This window comes from Silurus meridionalis, chromosome 28, assembly GCF_014805685.1.
Source record: "Silurus meridionalis isolate SWU-2019-XX chromosome 28, ASM1480568v1, whole genome shotgun sequence".
NCBI lineage: Eukaryota > Metazoa > Chordata > Actinopteri > Siluriformes > Siluridae > Silurus > Silurus meridionalis.
This window is the reverse complement of record NC_060911.1, coordinates 13,067,861-13,086,912: the sequence shown is the minus strand read 5'-3', so window position 1 is coordinate 13,086,912 and position 19,052 is coordinate 13,067,861. Positions and strand designations below refer to the sequence as shown.

General features: G+C 39.3%; 1 protein-coding gene across 8 annotated transcripts in view; it reads right to left on the bottom strand.

Moving 5' to 3' along the window:
• The window catches only part of LOC124381266 (sodium/potassium/calcium exchanger 2-like), a 64,674-nt gene that overhangs the window by 17,679 nt on the left and 27,943 nt on the right, over positions 1-19,052 (bottom strand). For 3 of the 8 annotated variants that reach the window (XM_046842722.1, XM_046842726.1, XM_046842727.1), the window contains 3 exons: positions 18,392-18,406; positions 5,621-5,671; positions 1,183-1,263 (listed from right to left, as the gene is read on the bottom strand). In XM_046842722.1, the coding sequence (XP_046698678.1) occupies positions 1,183-1,263; positions 5,621-5,671; positions 18,392-18,406 (147 nt within the window). The remainder of the gene's footprint in view (positions 1-1,182; positions 1,264-5,620; positions 5,672-18,391; positions 18,407-19,052) is intronic. The other 5 variants (XM_046842725.1, XM_046842729.1, XM_046842731.1 and 2 more) reach the window with 2 other exon arrangements.

Below are 19,052 nucleotides of genomic sequence, written 5' to 3'. Positions count from 1 at the left end.
TGTGTGTGTATGTGTATGTGAGTGTGTGTGTGTGTACACTTTGATCAGTGGATCAGACAGGGGACAAAAAACAGCTTGTAAATGAGAAAAATTAACAATAATTTGCTGTTTTGTTACAATATTTTGGTTGACAGACTCTCAGGATGCTAGGCTAATTTTACAGTTTGTGTTTAGCCAGATGAGAGTTTAAAAAAAATGATACGCAAGTGAATATATATGTTATTATAATTATTATTAATAATATTTTTTAATAAATTTAACTCAATTAAAGTCTGAAAAATGAAGTAACATTCACACGAGTGGAAAGTTGAAAATAATAGTTTTTGGTCTCATCACATTATATAGTTAAAGATGTTAGCTTGAATTTATCACCTACAAATTGAATAACACTTGGCGTTGTTTCTGTAATTATTTCATGCATAAATATTAAAAAAGATCAATAATCAAGGTTGTGATCAAGTTAGATTAGTCTTTCGTCTGCCACTTCCTACCATCGGCAATTTTTTTTACGACAGTCTAGTGATATTTATTCTTTTGTGTTTTATGTACAGCTTGAAGAATTTTCCTCAAAAGGAGAACATTAGGCAAATCAAGGAAGAAAATGAATGAGGAAAGGAATAATTAATTTATGAATAAATAATTGAATGAATAAAGAATGATCTTTTGTGTGTCTTAATTGTGAACATTTGTTAAAGTATGCTGAAATAAGTGTTAAATTTTAAATGTAATAAACACACACTTATATACACATCTGTATTACCCAAACTGGGGTCTAACAAATGTAAACAATTTCATAGAATTTTTCCATTTATTTAATGTTATTCAATCAATTTAATTTGTGCCAATTTAATCGATTACTGAATTTTATCAATATAATTTAAAAAAAGTATATTGTATTAATATTTATATATTACGAATATTAATGTATTTGTTCTATTTTATTTTGATATATTTAATTTTTTTTATTTAAACCAAGCAGGAATTTTATTAAAATTGTTTTAAAAATTTAAACTGTAAACTTCCTCCTAATCGTAAATTGAACCGGACCTCGGAACCTCGGTACGTACCGAACCGTGAACTTTGTGTACGTTACACCCCTAGCTATTACACTTGTGTGTAGCATACTGTATTTGACAAAGGAAATAATGAATGGTACTTGTGAAATGTGCCAGGTGAACTCACCAGCCACTCCGTTCGCATCTTCCACTTGGCATTTCTTTTTGGCAATTTTGTGAAGGATGGACGCTTTCTCACGAAACTTTCCTGAAAGGTGGAGTGAGATCTTGCTTAGATCAGAGGTTTGAATAAGAAAGTTTTAGATAATCAGATCAGTTTTACATGTAATTCTAAAAAATGTTTTTGAAAAATTGTGTTAAAAGTAGTAAAATAAAATGTATTGCCAAATTTACCCCAACACACACACACACACACACACACACACACACACACACCACATCCATGCTCTGTTTCTCGATAGAAGCCTGATTATCACCTAATGACCTTCCTCACAAAATCATTAACTCCACTTGGCTCTTGGCCCATCAGGCTGTCTGTAGCCTTCAGCGGTGGCCCAGACCAGCTAATCTAACCCCTACAGATGTGCACATCTGTATCACATGACCTTTTTGGGGGTCAATGAGCTTGGGTAATAAATTTTCTCAGGCGACAGGCGCTCTAATTCAATGCCAAACATTGTAAGCTTGGAATCCTGCGGCATGGAGGCTGAAGGGGCGGGGCAATGCGGGTGTCAGTCATTTTGAACTACATGGAATGAGGACATTTGTACCTGACAATTATACATTTAATCATGTGCTTGAATTGTATTATGACTAATAAGTAATGAAAATTTGGGCAAGGAGTCTCCAGAGTTATCACTTTTTTTTTTTTTCCTGATCTATAGAAAGCTGCCTTAGTTTTTCTGGTTGAAGGGAAAAAAAACGACTTCTGTATACCTAATTTTTTTATGTTGTTTTTGCCGGAAAAAACCTTTCACGTTCAAAGACCATTCCATTAATACAACACACAAAACTTAACAGTGTAAGTTACTACATAGACTACTAAACAAAATGTAAAATAAAATACACAAATATACTCTACAGCACAGTAAAATTCTTTCTTCGCATTTCCCAGTGATTATAGAAAGCTGTGGGCGAACACATGGTCAGCCATCATACAGAACCCCTGGTGCACAGAGGGACTTGCTCAAGGGCCTCACGGGGGGCAGTTTGGGGCTTGAACCACCAACCTTCCGATTAAATAACCCAAAGCATTAGCATACGTCTGGACTAAACCGGTTACATAAAAAATAAACTGCGTTTTCATTTAAAAACGCTCCGCATCCACACTATCGTTTTTAATTGTTTCACACAAGTGGATCATCTGCATTGAAATGTCAAAAAACAAACAAACAAACAAAAATTACGTCCCCAAAACTTGTTTTGACTTGCAAATTATTTACTCCCTGGCCCTGTTTTTTTTTTTTAAGCTATATATATATATATATATATATAATGTGAGATCACCTGGTCAGTATTGTATGATTATATCAAAGTCTTTGTCTTCAGATTGTGTGACAGCAATGATCTTCACGTTAAACCAGGCAAGTTTTAGGTATAACACAATGTTGTTGTTTTTTTACCAGTTTGTAAGAAAAAATGGTCCTATACTACCATAATCTTTTTTCTTTTCTATACTGCACAAAGCAATATGAGCAAATATTGAAATTTTTTGGTTATTGTTTGTTCTGGATTTTGTAAAATGAACATGAAATATGCATATAAATAAAATCAAAGACCACAAAGAGGTAAATAATGTTATCATTCTAATTTCTGAACTAGATTTTTTTTTGTAACATTAGAGCAAAACTTTCTTCAAAGATTTGCTATTTGACATCATAATGCTGTTTAGACACCTTTTTTTAATCACCTTTAAAGAATTTACAACCCCCCAAAAAAAGTTGTATAAAATGTAAATAAAGACAGAATGCAATGTTTGCCAAATCTCATAAACCCATTATTTATTCACAATAGAACACAGAAATCATGTTGGAACTGAGTAAATGTACCATTCTAATAATAAAAAAAGGGGTAATTTTTTATTTGATGGCTCCCAAAAGATTTTTTACCACTGTGCAGCATCGTGTCTTCTTTCACCAAAAGTTTGTATATACCTGGGAACTGAGGAAATATAATTGTTGGAGTTTTGTGAGAGGAACATGTAGTATTTATATTTAATACAGGATTCTACCTGCTCAACAGTCCTGGGTCTTCTTTGGTGTATTTTTCATTTTTTAATTTTACCTTAAAATGGTTCATTTACTCAGTTTAAACATCGGATATGTTTTCCACTGTAAAAAAATTGGGAATTGCAAATCACTGCGTTCTGTTTTTTATTTCATTGTCGCAACTATTTTGAAATAAATAAAAAATCATCAAAAATAGTATACATTTACGGGGTACGCTTATGCTACAACCATTACTCATGGAACATTCATGAGGAACATCAGCCTCTCCTAGATTAATGATGCCTCTTTCTTGAGGTTAATGAGGCAGAAATTGCATTTTGCCACATCACCGGTAAGCCAGAAAGTTTAACTCGTCTATACTGAAGCGCTGACACCCGAGACGTCCTCAGACTAAGGGTAAAATAAATGTCTCAAAACCGAAAATGTCACCAATTATATTCATCTGTTTAACAAATCTGTTTTTAGTAGTCTTTTATTAGATTTTGTATGTTTACCTGTGTGTGGGCTTTTACTATTGGCATTGCTATAGAAACAATAACGTAAGAAAATCATAGTTGTCTGCTTTGACACAATGTCTATTGTCTCAAAGCTATAGAATATAACCTTGACTTGAGTTGTAGTAGTATACGAGGAATGTTCAAGTCAAACCAGGACTTTTAATGTTACAGGTATTAAATGGATGCTAGTGTGGCGATAATATACACAATAGCAAGTAGCTTACGTGCCCCATTATTTATCTGTGGCACATATGTTGCGGGCCAGTCCAGATCCTGTTAATTGCGATGGCAGACAACAGTGTAAATGTGTGCATAGAACAGCGTGTGGGGTTCCTGAAGTTAACACATAAAACCCACGGATATCAATGGAAGACTACGAGCACAGTTCGGTGATGAGACGCTCAGAGACATTTTAATGGTGGAAACAGTGGAAACGTCTCAAAGATTGCCGTCAGTGCCGATCCTGCTCATGGCGGTTCCCTATGCTGAATCCTATAAGGTGTTAGTTAAACACTGGGATAAGTGTATAAATGTAGCAGGGGAGGATGTTGAAAAATGTGTTCTTTGTTTTAGAAACTCAAAAGTCCAGGTTTGACTTGAACGACACTTATATGAATGTATCTATACCTTCTGACCAATCACAACACCCTGGGTGTGTCTGTATAAGAGTTTGGTCATATCTAAACATGAACATTGTGGTGTTCTCATGTTTTCACTTTCGCAGGTCACATGTTTTATCGCGTCTTTCGATTTGTACGTATCGGCTAGCTACTCAATTTATACAAAACGTTGAGTCTAAGGTATTAGAAACTCATCACGTTTTCGCTTCTTCTCAGCTGTAACCGTATTTAATGATTTCAGATTCAAGCTTCAGTCCAAGAACAGGTCTCGGGGCACCACGAGAGCGCAAGAGCAAATAATAAAATGTTGGGAAAAAACACTTGCTCACTTCCTCAGTGTGGAAAATTAGCAGGTGAAATGCTGCGCTATTATGCGACATCAAAGCGTGTGAAGAGTGTGTAGCAATGAGGATTACACAATGAGTCTTCTAAAATTAGAAGCCATCGTCGGCTCGTTCTCCCAGACATCAGAGGATCCACACGAGCCGATTTGTCACCGTAATGGGAGTCTAAACCCAGTCCTCAAACAGACCGCTGTCCCAAAAAGCAGCAGTTTTATTACTGGTTTAGAAAGAGAAAACATAAGTGTGTGTGTGTGTGTGTGTGTGTGTGTGTGTGTGTGTGTGTGTGTGTGTGTGTGTGAAAGAAGGTCGTTATTACATTAGCTGGATGTTGCTGCTACTCCAAAACTCCTCTCAGAGTGACTCACACTGGTCCTCACATCAGCTTCATGACAGGCGTGTGTGTGTGTGTGTGTGTGTGTGTGTGTGTGTGTGTGCATGTAAGAGAGTTTTTCAAAATACCAACATTGTCGTGTTTTGAGGTTTGCCAGGCAGGGCAAGTGTGTGTTGTGTGTTTTGTGTGTCTTGTGTATGTGTGTGTGTGTGTAAGAGAGATTTGTCGTATCTAAACATGAACATTGTCGCGTTCCCAGGTTTTCACTTTCACACGAGCAAAAAAACCAACACAATGCTGAAAAGAATCCAAAGAACGGAATGAAAGTGTGGGATGCTCGGGGGAGGAGAAAAAAAAAGATAAAGAAAAAAAAAATGAAAGAAAAAAACGAGGAGAAAATGAAATTGTCGTACACGATTTGCACTTATGTTAGTGAAATCTCACCAAGAAAGGCCGTCAAAGCAGAAGCGTGAAAATGTCGCTCGCTCACACACACACGCACACAACGAGAGTGAGGGATGAAGAAAAAAAGGGATGAGGAGGGAAGATGAGGATAAACTGCACACAGAAAAAAAAGATCTTACCTTCTTCAGTCATTGAGTGATAATATTTTAGCTTGCCATAAGTCCCCAGCTCTACAACATCACACACAAAGACAAGTGTAAGGCAACACACACGCACACACACACACACACACACACACACACACACACACACACATTTAGAGAGGTGAAGGTGAGAATGACAGAGTGATGTGAAAATGACATGGTTGAGAAAAATTCTCTTTAACCCAGTCTTACTAACATAAGTGCAAAACAGGGAGTACGACAACACAACAATTTTTAACAGACCCCTCTACAACACACACACACACACACACACACACACACACACACACACACACACACACAAGATTCACCAATTAGCAAAAAAGTGTGCATCATATTTAAGTTGGCATTTGTATACCGATGCATCATTTTTATAATTATTACGTCTGTAAAAATTGATTAACTTCTATATAATTATTACTTTAATTATTATGAAAGTGACCAATAATTTGTGTTCAACAGTTTAGATACATTTTTAGTTCATTTTGATCATGTAGATCATTTTAGTTCCCTCAGCACCATGGCCGCTACGTGAATGTGACGCATCACAACACTACGGAGAGCCACATAAAACAGAGATTAACATGGCAGAGGTAGAGTTGCATCTTCCTAGAGACACAACAGGAAAAGAACGTCTGGTTTTATTTCATCTTTTCACACTACAACGGCCATGCATTAGAGATCAGAAAGCATTTGAGTAAATTGATTATTTGCTGTCTTTCTGAACCGAATAAATAAAACTGAACTATCTGTACCATATTGAACTGCAGAGCCGCGGTGTCATAATGATGGTATAAAGAGGTGGATTGATTCGGCTAGGATACCACTAAAGGTGTGAAATACAGTATTTTAGTATCAAGTTAATGCTAAGTATAATGCTAGTTACGGTTTTAGCTCATTAATATTAATATGAGCTAGCTTGTGTTTAGTATCAGTATAATGCTAATTAATGTTTTATCTGCCTCATATATCTGAAGATTCTAAACAATATAAGAATGTTTTAAGCTGTTAACCAAATAACCTGTGCATTGTAGTGCTAGGAAGTAGTGACGGGTTGTTCGTTCATTTTGAACGAATCTTTAATGTGACTCAGAAGAACAAGTCACCTTGAGTGACTTTAGCCTTTCCCAAGCCTAGCAACAGCAAGAGCCAACTTGTCCCGTGGAATCAGGGAAGCAAAACGTCAACACAGCAATAAAATATCTGGATATTTCAGCAACACCAGAGACACACAGAGTCTCTGGCAGGCATTCAAACATTAACAAACTATCAACCCCTACTACGGATCTGTGACAGTAACATATCTTTGCTAAACAGCCTCCACAAATTCTTTGGACGATTTGACATCCAAAACACCACACACGCACAGAAGATCCCAACTTTCCAACAGGAGTAGGCTGTGTGTCTGTCTCCAGTCAGTGTGGAAAAGACCCTCATGAGGATCAACCCATGCAAGGCAGCCGCAGCAGACAGCATACCTGGTTCTTAAGGACTGTGCAAAAGAACTCAAGGATGTACTCACTGAATTCTTTAACATCAAACAGTGGTTCCAAAGTGTTTCAAGGCCACCACAATAATTCCAGTCCCAAAAAAATGCATCCAGCCACAACGACTACCAGCTCTGGTCATGTGACTGGTCATGCAGCACATGACAGCAAAAATTCATCCCTCCTCCCTTCCTCGACCCGTTCCATGTTTGCATATATAACCAACAGGTCCACGGAGGATGCCATCTCAGCCGCTCTCCATCCATCCCTTACATACACCTGGACTCCGAAGATTCCTATGTGCAAATGCTGTTCTTGGATTTTAGTTCAGCATTCAACACAATCATCCCTCATCAGGTAATAAACAAACTGAGTCACCTGGGACTCAACCCCCCTCTGTGTAACTGGGTGTTGGATTTCTTATCAGAGAGACCGCAAATTGTACGGGTCTGCGGAAAAACATCAAAGACCACCACACCAAGCACAGGGGCACCACAAGGGTGTGTGCTCAGCCCACTGCTCTTTACACTGTTGACCCATGATTGTGTACCCAGTTACAGCATCAACCACATCGTCAAGTTTGCAGATGACACGACTGTAGTGGGCCTCATTACCAACAACAATGAGGCCAACTACAGGAGCGAGGCGAGCCGACAACAATCTCTTCCTCAACGTAGTGAGAACCAAACAAATTGTCATTGACTTCAGAAGAGGACTTTCACAGCAACCCATACTAACTATCAATGGTGCCACAGCAGAAAGGGTGAGCAGCACCAAGTTCCTCGCCTGGATGACAAACATCACATCACTGACCAAGAAAGCTCAGTCACGCCTTTACTTCCTCTGCAAACTCAGGAAATCACGAGTCCCCCCTTTTATCATGTGCTCATTTTACCGGGCACCATTGAGAGCATCCTCACCAGCTGCATCACTGTGTGGTCCCTCCCTTATGTACATCTCCCACAACCACCTCACTAGCAGAGCCATCCGCATAGCTACTGATAGCTCACACCCATCACACGCCTCCAGGCACGCTCCACAAAACTTTCAAACAGCTTCATCCATCAGGCTGTCAGGATGCTGAACTCTGTCCATTAGCTCCCCCCCCTCTCCCACATACTCCTGAACTCTAAGTATTTACAGCTCACCCCACACTTCTTCATTGCACATAAGACACTTTATAATCTCTGCAGAATTCTGCACAAAGGGACTGGTTTATAAACACCTATTTACAAACCGGTACATGTACAAATTCTTTAAATCTGACACTGTTCACTTTACACATTATATTTTTATTTTTATTTTACTACTGTCATACTGCTGCTATCGGTCCAGCACCTTACGACTGCCTTATACTCAGAACTTCAGTATGTTTACATATACTAGGACGCTCTCACCGCTGTGGCCCAGGTTCGATCCCCGGTCAGGAAACCAACCCCAGCCACTCTCAGTGCCGGTCCCAAGCCCGGATAAATGGGGAGGGTTGCGTTAGGAAGGGCATCCAGTATAAAAACATGTGCCAAATCTAACATGTGGAGAATCCGCTGTGGCAACCACTAATGGGAGAAGCCGAAAGAAAGTTTTGTATATTTATGACAAGCTGTTACCTCATACAAAATCTGTCTATATTGCACTGACTGCCTATACAAACACCCAATACTGAATTGACAATGTCAACACTTGATGAAAACCTTGAACCTGGATATGCTATGCAGTGCATTACACAGGAAACAGAACCGAGTAGTTCATCTCATGAGTCCTCTGGTGCTAGTTGTTCGTTCTTAATACGCTATGCAGTTGTATATACACATACATTATTGGAAATATAGTCAAAGTTTGTGTATGTAGACATTTTGGGGATCTGCTTATTGTAAATGTAACATTTTATTGTATTTCTGATTAAAGGAAATTAAGAAAAAATTAAGAAAAGAAAAAAAATGTTTGTTCATTTGGATGAGATTCAAAGGACCAAGTCACTAAAGTAATTCGATCTTCCCATCGCTACTAGATAGATGTCTACTATAATACCAGTCTGTGTTGTGTTTGGTTACATTCCTATACATATTTAACAGTAAAGCTATTTACACTTTTTTAGTCCTAGTTGACTTTTTTGCTTTTATAATATTGTATTTCTTTTTTTGTAAACATATTTTCCCCATAATAGCTAGACCAAAGAAAAATGATATACTTTTTCATGTTTTAACATCAACTTTTTCCATCTCTAATGTCACCCTCAGCTCAGAAAGCCCGATCGGTTAGATAGCTCTGTTCTGCCAGGTTTTTCGAGATTGAAATCCGAATTTAACATGTCACGATCGATCTGATCGCAACGGAAAAAATACCGCGGCTAATGTTATTAACTGTGTATGGATATGGACGACTGCCAGACAGACTGGCTAAACTCCCAGGCTGCTCAGAGATCATAAATAACTCAGACAGTGCCACTGCTCTTTCATAACAAACAGTCTTTATGGCCATGCAATAACATTATCAGGCTGAATTGCAGTGAGGTGAATTCATAATAAGTCAGCTACAGAATAATAGTCAAACATAAATGTAAGGTAGACACAGTTAGCATCTTGGAGTCTGCATAAAAATTCTGCCTCCCAGGCAGCTTCATAATGTAGAGCGTTCTTTTAGACACAATGCTAATTAGCTGTCTGAGAGCTTGCGTCTTTGCTATAATGCCAGATTGGGACATAAGACGGCTGACTATTACAATACTTTTATTCTGATGCCTGTAACTTAATGTGTCTTAATTAATCACCACTATAGCTACATTTACAGAGCTTTAAAAGCACTTTACTTGGACTTTAGAATGAGTCGTTCACAATAAATAATTGTAATTTGTTTCTATTCCTTTCTATTCAGGCTATTTCTATAACGCTAATTTATAGTTTAGTGTAAATGCTAAATCATAAAATTCAATGTGGTTTATCGTAAATGTTATGCCTGGGTACTGTTTTACTAGTTAGAATTTTCATTCGGGTTTTTCAGCTCATTTACTATTTTGGCTAATTAGCAATGCTAGTTCATATTGGTTCCCTGGTGGTCTAGTGGTTAGGATGCGGCGCTCTCACCGCTGCGGCCCGGGTTCGATCCCCGGTCAGGAAACCAACCCCAGCCACTTTCAGTGCCAGTCCCAAGCCCGGATAAATGGGGAGGGTTGAGTTAGGAAGGGCATCCAGCGTAAAAACGTGCCAAATCAAACGTGCGGAGAAGCCGAAAGATAGTTTTGTAGCAATGCTAGTTCATATATTAGCCTGTTTTAACCTGCATATTACTCATTTACCCCGTTTAAGAGACAGGAAAGTCAGCAGGTACCACATAATTATTTTCACCCTTTTTCTTTTTATAACCAATATACTTATGACTGTCTCGGGTAAATTGTAAACATAAACATGAAATCTTGAAATGTATACCAGCTAAGCTGGTTCAGTTTATTGAATTTTGTTGAAAGTGCATGAAAAGGTGGGGTTTAAATGAATGAATTTGAAAAAACATAGTCTTCCTGCACACCCTCACATGAGGGTTGCAGCCCTGGTTTGGCCAAGTTGCCACTCTTTGGGCCCTTAAGCAAGGCCCTTAGCCATGTTTAATGCTGTGTCTCTTAACCTTGAGCCAAATGTGATGTAAATGCTATCAGGGAAAGCCAAACTTGCTTTGTTGGCACATCTGACTGAGTTGCTGAGGTTTGTTGCTTCATCACTAATGCACAGTAACTAAGGAACACTGATGATTCTTAATCCAGGTGTCCTTGGCTTTCTCTCCTCGCAAGGTATGGTGTATGGGTGTCAAAACTGATCCACAAACCAAGTTTCCTCCCTGACTCCTTTCCCTTCTTATCCTTCACCCCAGACATCTACTTTTACAAAGATGTAAGATCCATCAGATGTCTACTTTACTAGTGAACCAATATGTATGGCTGTCAGGAAAAGCCTTCTCCACAAATGCACCTTCCTAATGGCCCAACAAGGTTTATGCCAATTCTTAATTAAGGGTAAGGGAGTACAATGGGGCTTTTAGGATGGCTGACAAATTCACTGGATTTATTCATTAGAAGAGAGCTTTTCGAAAGTTTAGTGTTTTAGTCTGGATATGAATAAGTCAGTTTATAATGAGCCACATGGAACTGAAGTTCCCTATGGCTTTTTAGGATCAAAAGCTGGGTTGTTTTCTTCCTTCGTTTAATTGTCTTGTGCCAATTGAGATTGACCTATTCTGTATAGTCAGAAAGTTATATGTAGAAGAGCACAACCTCTGACCATTGATTACTTTTACTTTGGTAATGAAGTGCCACAGGGTCTGAGTGCATGGCACTGCTTTCAAGGAGAAATGAGGTGAAAGGAGCAGAGCCAATCCCTGGTGTCTCCCTGATACATAGTTGAGGGTGACCGTGTCTGCACTGCCTCCCTTACCAATGCTGCACACATTACACACTGTGCCTCACCTTTCCAGTATTCCACTCACAAATATTTTCTTCACCAATACCCAAATCCCTGGGTAATTTGTCCCACGATTTGATAGACTGGTAGGTCACTTTATGCTTTTGCCCCTGGAATTGGCTGACATGTTTGGATATTTATGTAAACCCCCATACACCTTCAGCATTTGCATTTCCTAGTTACTTGCACTGTATCCAACTTTGATAGATAGTGGTTGTTTATGCATTCACCTAAACTTGTATTTATACTGCTTAATTGTGGTGAGATTAAAATGCATCAGGTATCCAGATCAGACCTTCCATGATAGATAGAATGCTGATCCTGGAAATGCCTGGTTTCCCTACTGTGACTGCAGACCCACCCGGACCTTGCCCCAATTTTGGTGGATACAGATGGTTCCACCTGTTTAGAGAGAGGAAAGTAAGACTTTTAGACATCTACTTTAACTTTTAAATAGCTAATTTCTACTGGATAAATCCAGTGAATTCACCAACCACCCCAAAAGCACCATAGTACCCCCTTAGCTTTAATTAAGGTTGCCTTCAAAAGAATTGGCATAAACCTCATTAGGCCATTAGAAAGGTGCATTTGAGGATAAATCTTTTCCTGACTGCAAAACTCATTGGATCATTGGCGTATTGGTCCTTGGAGTTCACACAGAGAGTCAGAGAAGTAGACTATGAGGACAGGCAAACAGATACGAGTAATGCACTTTAAATTTCCCCGTTTAATCTTTTAAAACTGTGGAGATTGTGGTGCTGTGGCTCTGGTGATGATGGTTCCTGGTTGGGAGTGAAAGTGCAGCCCAGTTCATCCTGGTCCCTTTTGCAGACTACATCTCACTGTCCCCGAAAACATTGGTTGGCAAGTTGCAAGGAAAATTTTCATTTTCAAGATTTGTCTTTTCATCACTTCATCACTTTTCTAATCTCATGAACCTTGTAAAGCACCACACGGTGACTCCTCCAATATGCAGCCACCCAGACTGGTTACCAGAACACAAAAAATGTGTTTTGGAATGAGCTCAAAGCTATGTTTGACCTGGAGGGTAATTGAAGAGTCACACAGTGATTAGAGCAGCCTGATGGTTTCAGTGCCCAAGGCCAAAAAGTCAGTCCTTTCCTTGTGCTGACATTCTGCTATGACACTGGATTTAGCAATGGAATAATAGCAGATTTCCTCGACTCCAATATCTCACAAAAAGACCTTTTCAACTCAAGACAAAAGGAGATACATTTTCTGTTGGTGGAAGTTCGGCATCTGAGAATCCATTTGGGTCATATGCAGGTAAATCACCAAATATATAAGATAAAGAGTTGAGGAAATTACTGAGGCTGGCAAACTATTATTGAAGGGTTGTACCTAATGTTTTCACAAGTCCACTAACTGAGCTAGCCAAAAAGGGAAGCACCAGATCCAATCCAGTGGATGGACCTGTGAGAGTCAGGATTCCACCTGGTAAAATCACTGCTGTTTGGGGGGCCTGCTGTAGCATTCATTTAACTTTTTTTTCCTTGTCAGGGTCACACTCTCCAATTTTGAATAGTCCTTTGCAATTGTTGCTTGTCAGACTGTATGAAAATGATCCCCTCATCACACTGTAGACAACTGTCGCTTCAAAAACACACACAAGAAAAAGACTCGTCCAAAGTTTTAAATCGTCAATCCATGACACGTTCTGACCTGCATTCCCTCGCTAACGGTAGCTAGCAGCAAACAAAAACAATCTGTAGCGTTAATTTTGTATAACGTTAATAATAATGTTGTACAAATACCCCATTTCCATCCATAACTCAATAACTTCTTGCTGTACTGTCTACCTGACTCTTTTCTGGACATGGAATACTGGGGAATGGCCCGGCTTGCACTTGGAAACAAAATACTTTGTAACTCCGCTTATCATTAGCCCGGCCTAAGAGCTGTCAAACCCGGAAGATCTGCCATGTGAGCTGTTACACTCAGATGAACATATCGTGGCCAAAATTGCACCTCACCTGGCTTAAGGCATTTTGACAAAGCTGTAAGATAGTTTGGCCCAGTTGTTTGAGGGGAAAGAAGGACCTGGTGCTGTATATCAGCCACAACATCTTGGGAAAGATGGCCTTGAGTAAGAGGGGCCGGTCATCATGTGGGCGGTCCTCACCCTCCAGTACCTGTTTGGACCACCTTTTCAGATCCCACCCTGTTCTATAGGCTCCACTCCTGAAATATGCCAAGGTTGATGTCTTGCACAACAATCATACAAATTCAAGGTGGTGTACAAGACAGGGGCACAAATAGTGGTGGCAAATGACCTTTACCTCCAAGGGGGAGTCATATATAAAGGCTGGACGCCTCCTCGGCAGTTGGGAAGCCTGTTTAAGTTCAAGTTTATTTTTATAGCTTTTTTTACAATGGACATTTTTACAGACCGTAAAAAATTATAGGACAAAAATGTTAATAAAGTGTATTAATCCCCGATTATGTGTATTAATTACCGATGACCTAACACTAAGTCATGTTTACTCTATCGCTAGGTCATGTTTCAGCCTCTTTTGCTAGAAGACTAGTTCTTGAATTGGCCTATTATAGACACAAATTCATTGAGTGGGAAAAAAGGAAAATGTCCAAAACAATAATAATCAAATAATTAAAAAAATAGACTATAATGGTGTGTGTGTGTGTGTGTGTGTGTTGTGTGCGTGTTTATTCATTAAACAGTGATGCCAATGACCTTGCAGTATGACCTGTAGAGTTACAGCCTGCTGGGAGGCACAAAGCTTTTAATATTGATTTCAGTGCACAGGAGGAGTGTGTGTTTGTGTGTGTGTCTGGGTTTGTGTTTGCGAGTGTATTCATGTGGACGTGTGATGAAACATTGCATAATGACGGACGAACCCAGTAAAAAGCTGATTTATTACTCAGAAGGTTAATAGTGTTTGTGTTTAAATACAGGGGAACAAATGGAAGGTGATTAAAGTGTGGAGTGAGTGTGTGTGTGTGTGTGTGTGTGTGTGTGTGTGTGTGTGTGTGTGTGTGTGTGTGTGTGTGTGTGTGTGTGTGTGTGTCTTCAAAGTAGATAAATGGAGTGACAGTTCAGGGTTCAATCCGAAAGATCAATATTCACTACTCAGCAAGAAGCCAGAGATTAAAATAGCATACACATATACACGCACACACACACGCACACACACACACACACACCCATGGCATGTTGTGTTTGTCATGTCTGGTTTGTACTATCTGTGAATCACAGGCTTGTGCATGGGCATGTAAAAGTGTGAGTGCTGAGCACCAATATCGGTCTGGTCTTGTTTATCATAAGGGACAAAGAGGCCAATTAACAAGATCTGACATTAAACAGGTAATTTCTGCCGGGCCGCCGAATCTCTTCACGTGAACGACAGTGCGTTTTACATCCATGTTTGTAAATACGGCTTGATTTGAGGTCGGATGTGTTGCTCATTTTTTGTCTGTTCTGACAATAGTTTTGGCGTTTATTTTTGTTTCTATAGTAACAGCTAATTTGATATTACGGATGATCTATCTAATCCAAAACTAATACTAAACAGATTTAAAAAATGGGAGGTGTTAGCTTAGTGGCATTGGACTTTGCATCCGAACATCAGGAGTTCACATCCCAGCCACACGAAGCCGGGCCCCTGAGCAAGTCCCCTAACCCTGCTTAGTTGTATGAATGAGATGAATCTAAGTCGCTCTGGATATGGACGTCCACCGAAATTTAATTAAATTATTTTTAATAAAGAAATTTGTGTGTCATTGTTGTTATTGTGATTTAATTTATTTCTGCATTAAATAAAATACGATCTGCACTTTGTGGTTTGTTAGAAGTCTGGAAGTTTGATTTGTTCTATTTTAGGGCCATCAGTGAAAAAAGAAAAAAAACGGGAAAATCGTGATGCGATGATTCACCGCCGTCCCGAACAAATCCCCTGCTGCTCGCAGTGTTTTGGAGAAACCATGTCAATTCTTTACACAACAGTAAGTAATTAACACTGACTGAGGCCAGTTGATCTGATACACAATGGAAAGGCACAGTTAAGCAATGGAAATGCTTTAGCGTGTATGTGGATTTACTCTGACTCTGGTGGGTTTTTTCATGACTCTTTAACACCAGTGTGTCCGTGTTTATTGGCGAAGGGCAGCTGTGACTGCAGGGGTTCTTTTAGACCATGCAGGGGCAGATATGACTGTATAATCCTGCTGAAGTTTCAAAGCCCAAGATAGGTGAGATTATAGTCAGGTAAACCATTGGCAGAAAAAAACAGCTTGATCATAAGTGTATATACAAACACACACACAGATGGATGTAGATTGAGTAAGATAGATAGACAGACAGATAGACAGATAGACAGATAGATAGATAGATAGATAGATAGATAGATAGATAGATAGATAGATAGATAGATAGATAGATGTAGATTGAGAGATGGATAGATAGATGGATGTAGATTGAGTGACAGACTGACTGACTGACTGACTGTTAAATGCAAACTGTATTTCATTGGCCCACAATGACAATAAAATTAAATCTAATCTAATTTAATCTAATCTAATGACATAAAATTGCAAACGTCCAATCCAAGTATATCACTGCCCGTATATCTGAGTCGGATGCTATTACTGGAAGAATACAGCCTCAATACAAAATGTGCTTTTGAGTTCTGCTGAGTGCTGCAGTGTGACACAACCTTTAAGTTATTCAAGCGTGTGCAAAAGCAACGCGAAATGCAACATAAAGAATGCATAAAGCTAAAGAACGCTGCTTTTACCACACTAAACCCCTTCACCCGTACTCGGGATGCTGCTTCTTACTCTCAGCAAACTGCAAGCAGTAATTAGAATCCATCTGGCAAAAAAAGTGCTTCCTACAAAAGAGAAGAAAAGAACACATCACGTTGTGAAGGTGCAGGTGGCGTTGGATTTTAATTCTACATCCCGCTCACAAGCTCCACCTCAGAAGATGCCATGAGATCCAAGCAGCAGCCATATTGGACCTATTGACTCTTGTGTTTTTAACAATCTGGTATTGTTTAGGTTGAATGGTTCAGATGATATGAACCAAAAGGTACAATGTTGCACAATAGCGCCACCATTATACCATTAAAATAGTGATGATGAACCTGGGGTGCAGGTTTTCACCTAATTTGGTGTTTCTATATTTTACGGTCAGTTTCCATGCATTGTTTTAGAATAATAGGTTTCTAAAATGTAAAGCGTGAATGCTATGCTATGCTAAAACACTCTCAATATTTTTCACAGTTTGAAAAAAAGAGTAATAAGCACATTTTCTGACAGCTGGATGCGCAAGAATGACGGCACGAAAAGAGCTGGACCTTCAGGACAGCATGTCCAACTGTTTGGCAGTCACGACAGGCCATCGACTGACAATGAGCTGAAGAAAAAATTGCTCATGTCCTGTCCTCTGTCTGCATGATCAGCCAACCAATCACTCGCTGTTCAAACTATAAAATATCTGCAAACCTAGACTGGACTGTCCCAACCCTGGAGCACCGATTTAATCAGTGTGAAATCAGAGCGAACGTCTCTGTGACGAACCTCCCTCACTTCATTCACACAGTCAGAGTTGGTGATCTCATACCGCGTCCTGCCGAGTGGCTTTATGTGGCCTTCGTAAATTATTAAGCGGATTTAAACGGATCTGAGCTGCATACTGAAGAGTTAAAGTGCTCGGATTGAACAGTTGTAGTAAAGGGTCACATGATCAGAGGTGGGAAAAAATATCTAACCAATTTTACCACAAACACACACACACACACACACACACACACACACACACACACACACACACACAAACCCACATGGATGAATGAATATTATTAATTTCTTGAGTTACTGACATAATATCTGTGCACTTGTATCACTCAAAACTTTTTATTTTGTACTTATGAATAATTTTGTAGCTTTTAATAGCTTTATCTATCTATCTATCTATCTATCTATCTATCTATCTATCTATCTATCTATCTATCTATCTGTCTGTCTGTCTGTCTGTCTGTCTGTCTGTCTGTCTGTCTGTCTGTCTGTCCATCCCACTCAATCTACATCCATCCATCTATCCATCTATCCGTCTGTCTGTCTGTCTGTCTGTCTGTCTGTCTGTCTGTCTGTCTGTCTGTCTCTGTCTATCCATCTCACTCAATCTACATCCATCCATCCATCCATCCATCCATCCATCTATCCATCTATCCATCTGTCTGTCTGTCTCTGTCTATCCATCCCACTCAATCTACATCCATCCATCCATCTATCCATCTATCCGTCTGTCTGTCTCTGTCTCTTCATCCCACTCAATCTACATCCATCCATCTATCCGTCTGTCTGTCTGTCTGTCTGTCTGTCTGTCTGTCTGTCTCTGTCTATCCATCCCACTCAATCTACATCCATCCATCCATCTATCCATCTATCCGTCTGTCTGTCTGTCTCTTCATCCCACTCAATCTACATCCATCCATCTATCCGTCTGTCTGTCTGTCTGTCTGTCTGTCTGTCTGTCTGTCTGTCTGTCTAGTTGAAGTGATCAGAGTGAACAGTTGTAGTGAAGGTTCAGAGAAAATGTCTAACCAAAGTTACCACACACACACACACACACACACACACACACACACACACACACACACACACACACACACACAGATAAGCAAACCCCATATGGACGAATGGAAAGAAAAAGAAATGATATGCGGAGGAAAAAAAACATTATTGATCATCAGTGATCTCCAGTGTGACACACTATACTGGGACAGAGGGGAGAAGGACACGGTGATAAGATTTATAGAGAATAACTCACTCACCGGAGTCAGCGAATTCTGAGGAAACAGGGGAAAAAAAGAAGAAAGGAAAGACAAACAGAGAGAAGAAAAGTGATGAAGTCAAACTAGAAACTCAGAAGCACATCATTAATGAAACCCTTTCTAAAAAGAAGACCAGAAATATGACCAAATGCATGAATGTTTTGAGTCCCTGTGTGGTATAAACGATTTTCTTAAATCCTTCAAATCAACAGGAGGAGATCCCTGATCACAACACGGCGTCAGGGACAGAGGTCAGGTTTCAACCGAGAAGTGATTTTTTTTTAAAGGTCAAAACAGCCTGCAGCAGAGTTTCTGTTTTCGCTGTAGTCACCATTATCCTGTGAACTTTCTCACCATTAGGAAAACGTGGCTCCTCAGACGAAACATTCATTATCTTGGGCCTGGTTAATGTCTAGTTTAAGAACTAGAGTATCTGCCAAAAAGTTTGATTTAAAAGTAGAAAGTAGATGTTTATGTTTTTTAAGAGAGAAATTCAAGTTTCTTTTGTTTCTATATAACAAACTAAGAAATTTAATGGTAGGAAGATTTCCTTCAAACAAACAAATCTATAAATGTCCAGATGTTTGACGTTATTTGCATAGAAAAATCCTCCCTTCGCATGAACAACAGCTTTACAGGCTCTCAAACCGTTTCTCCAAAC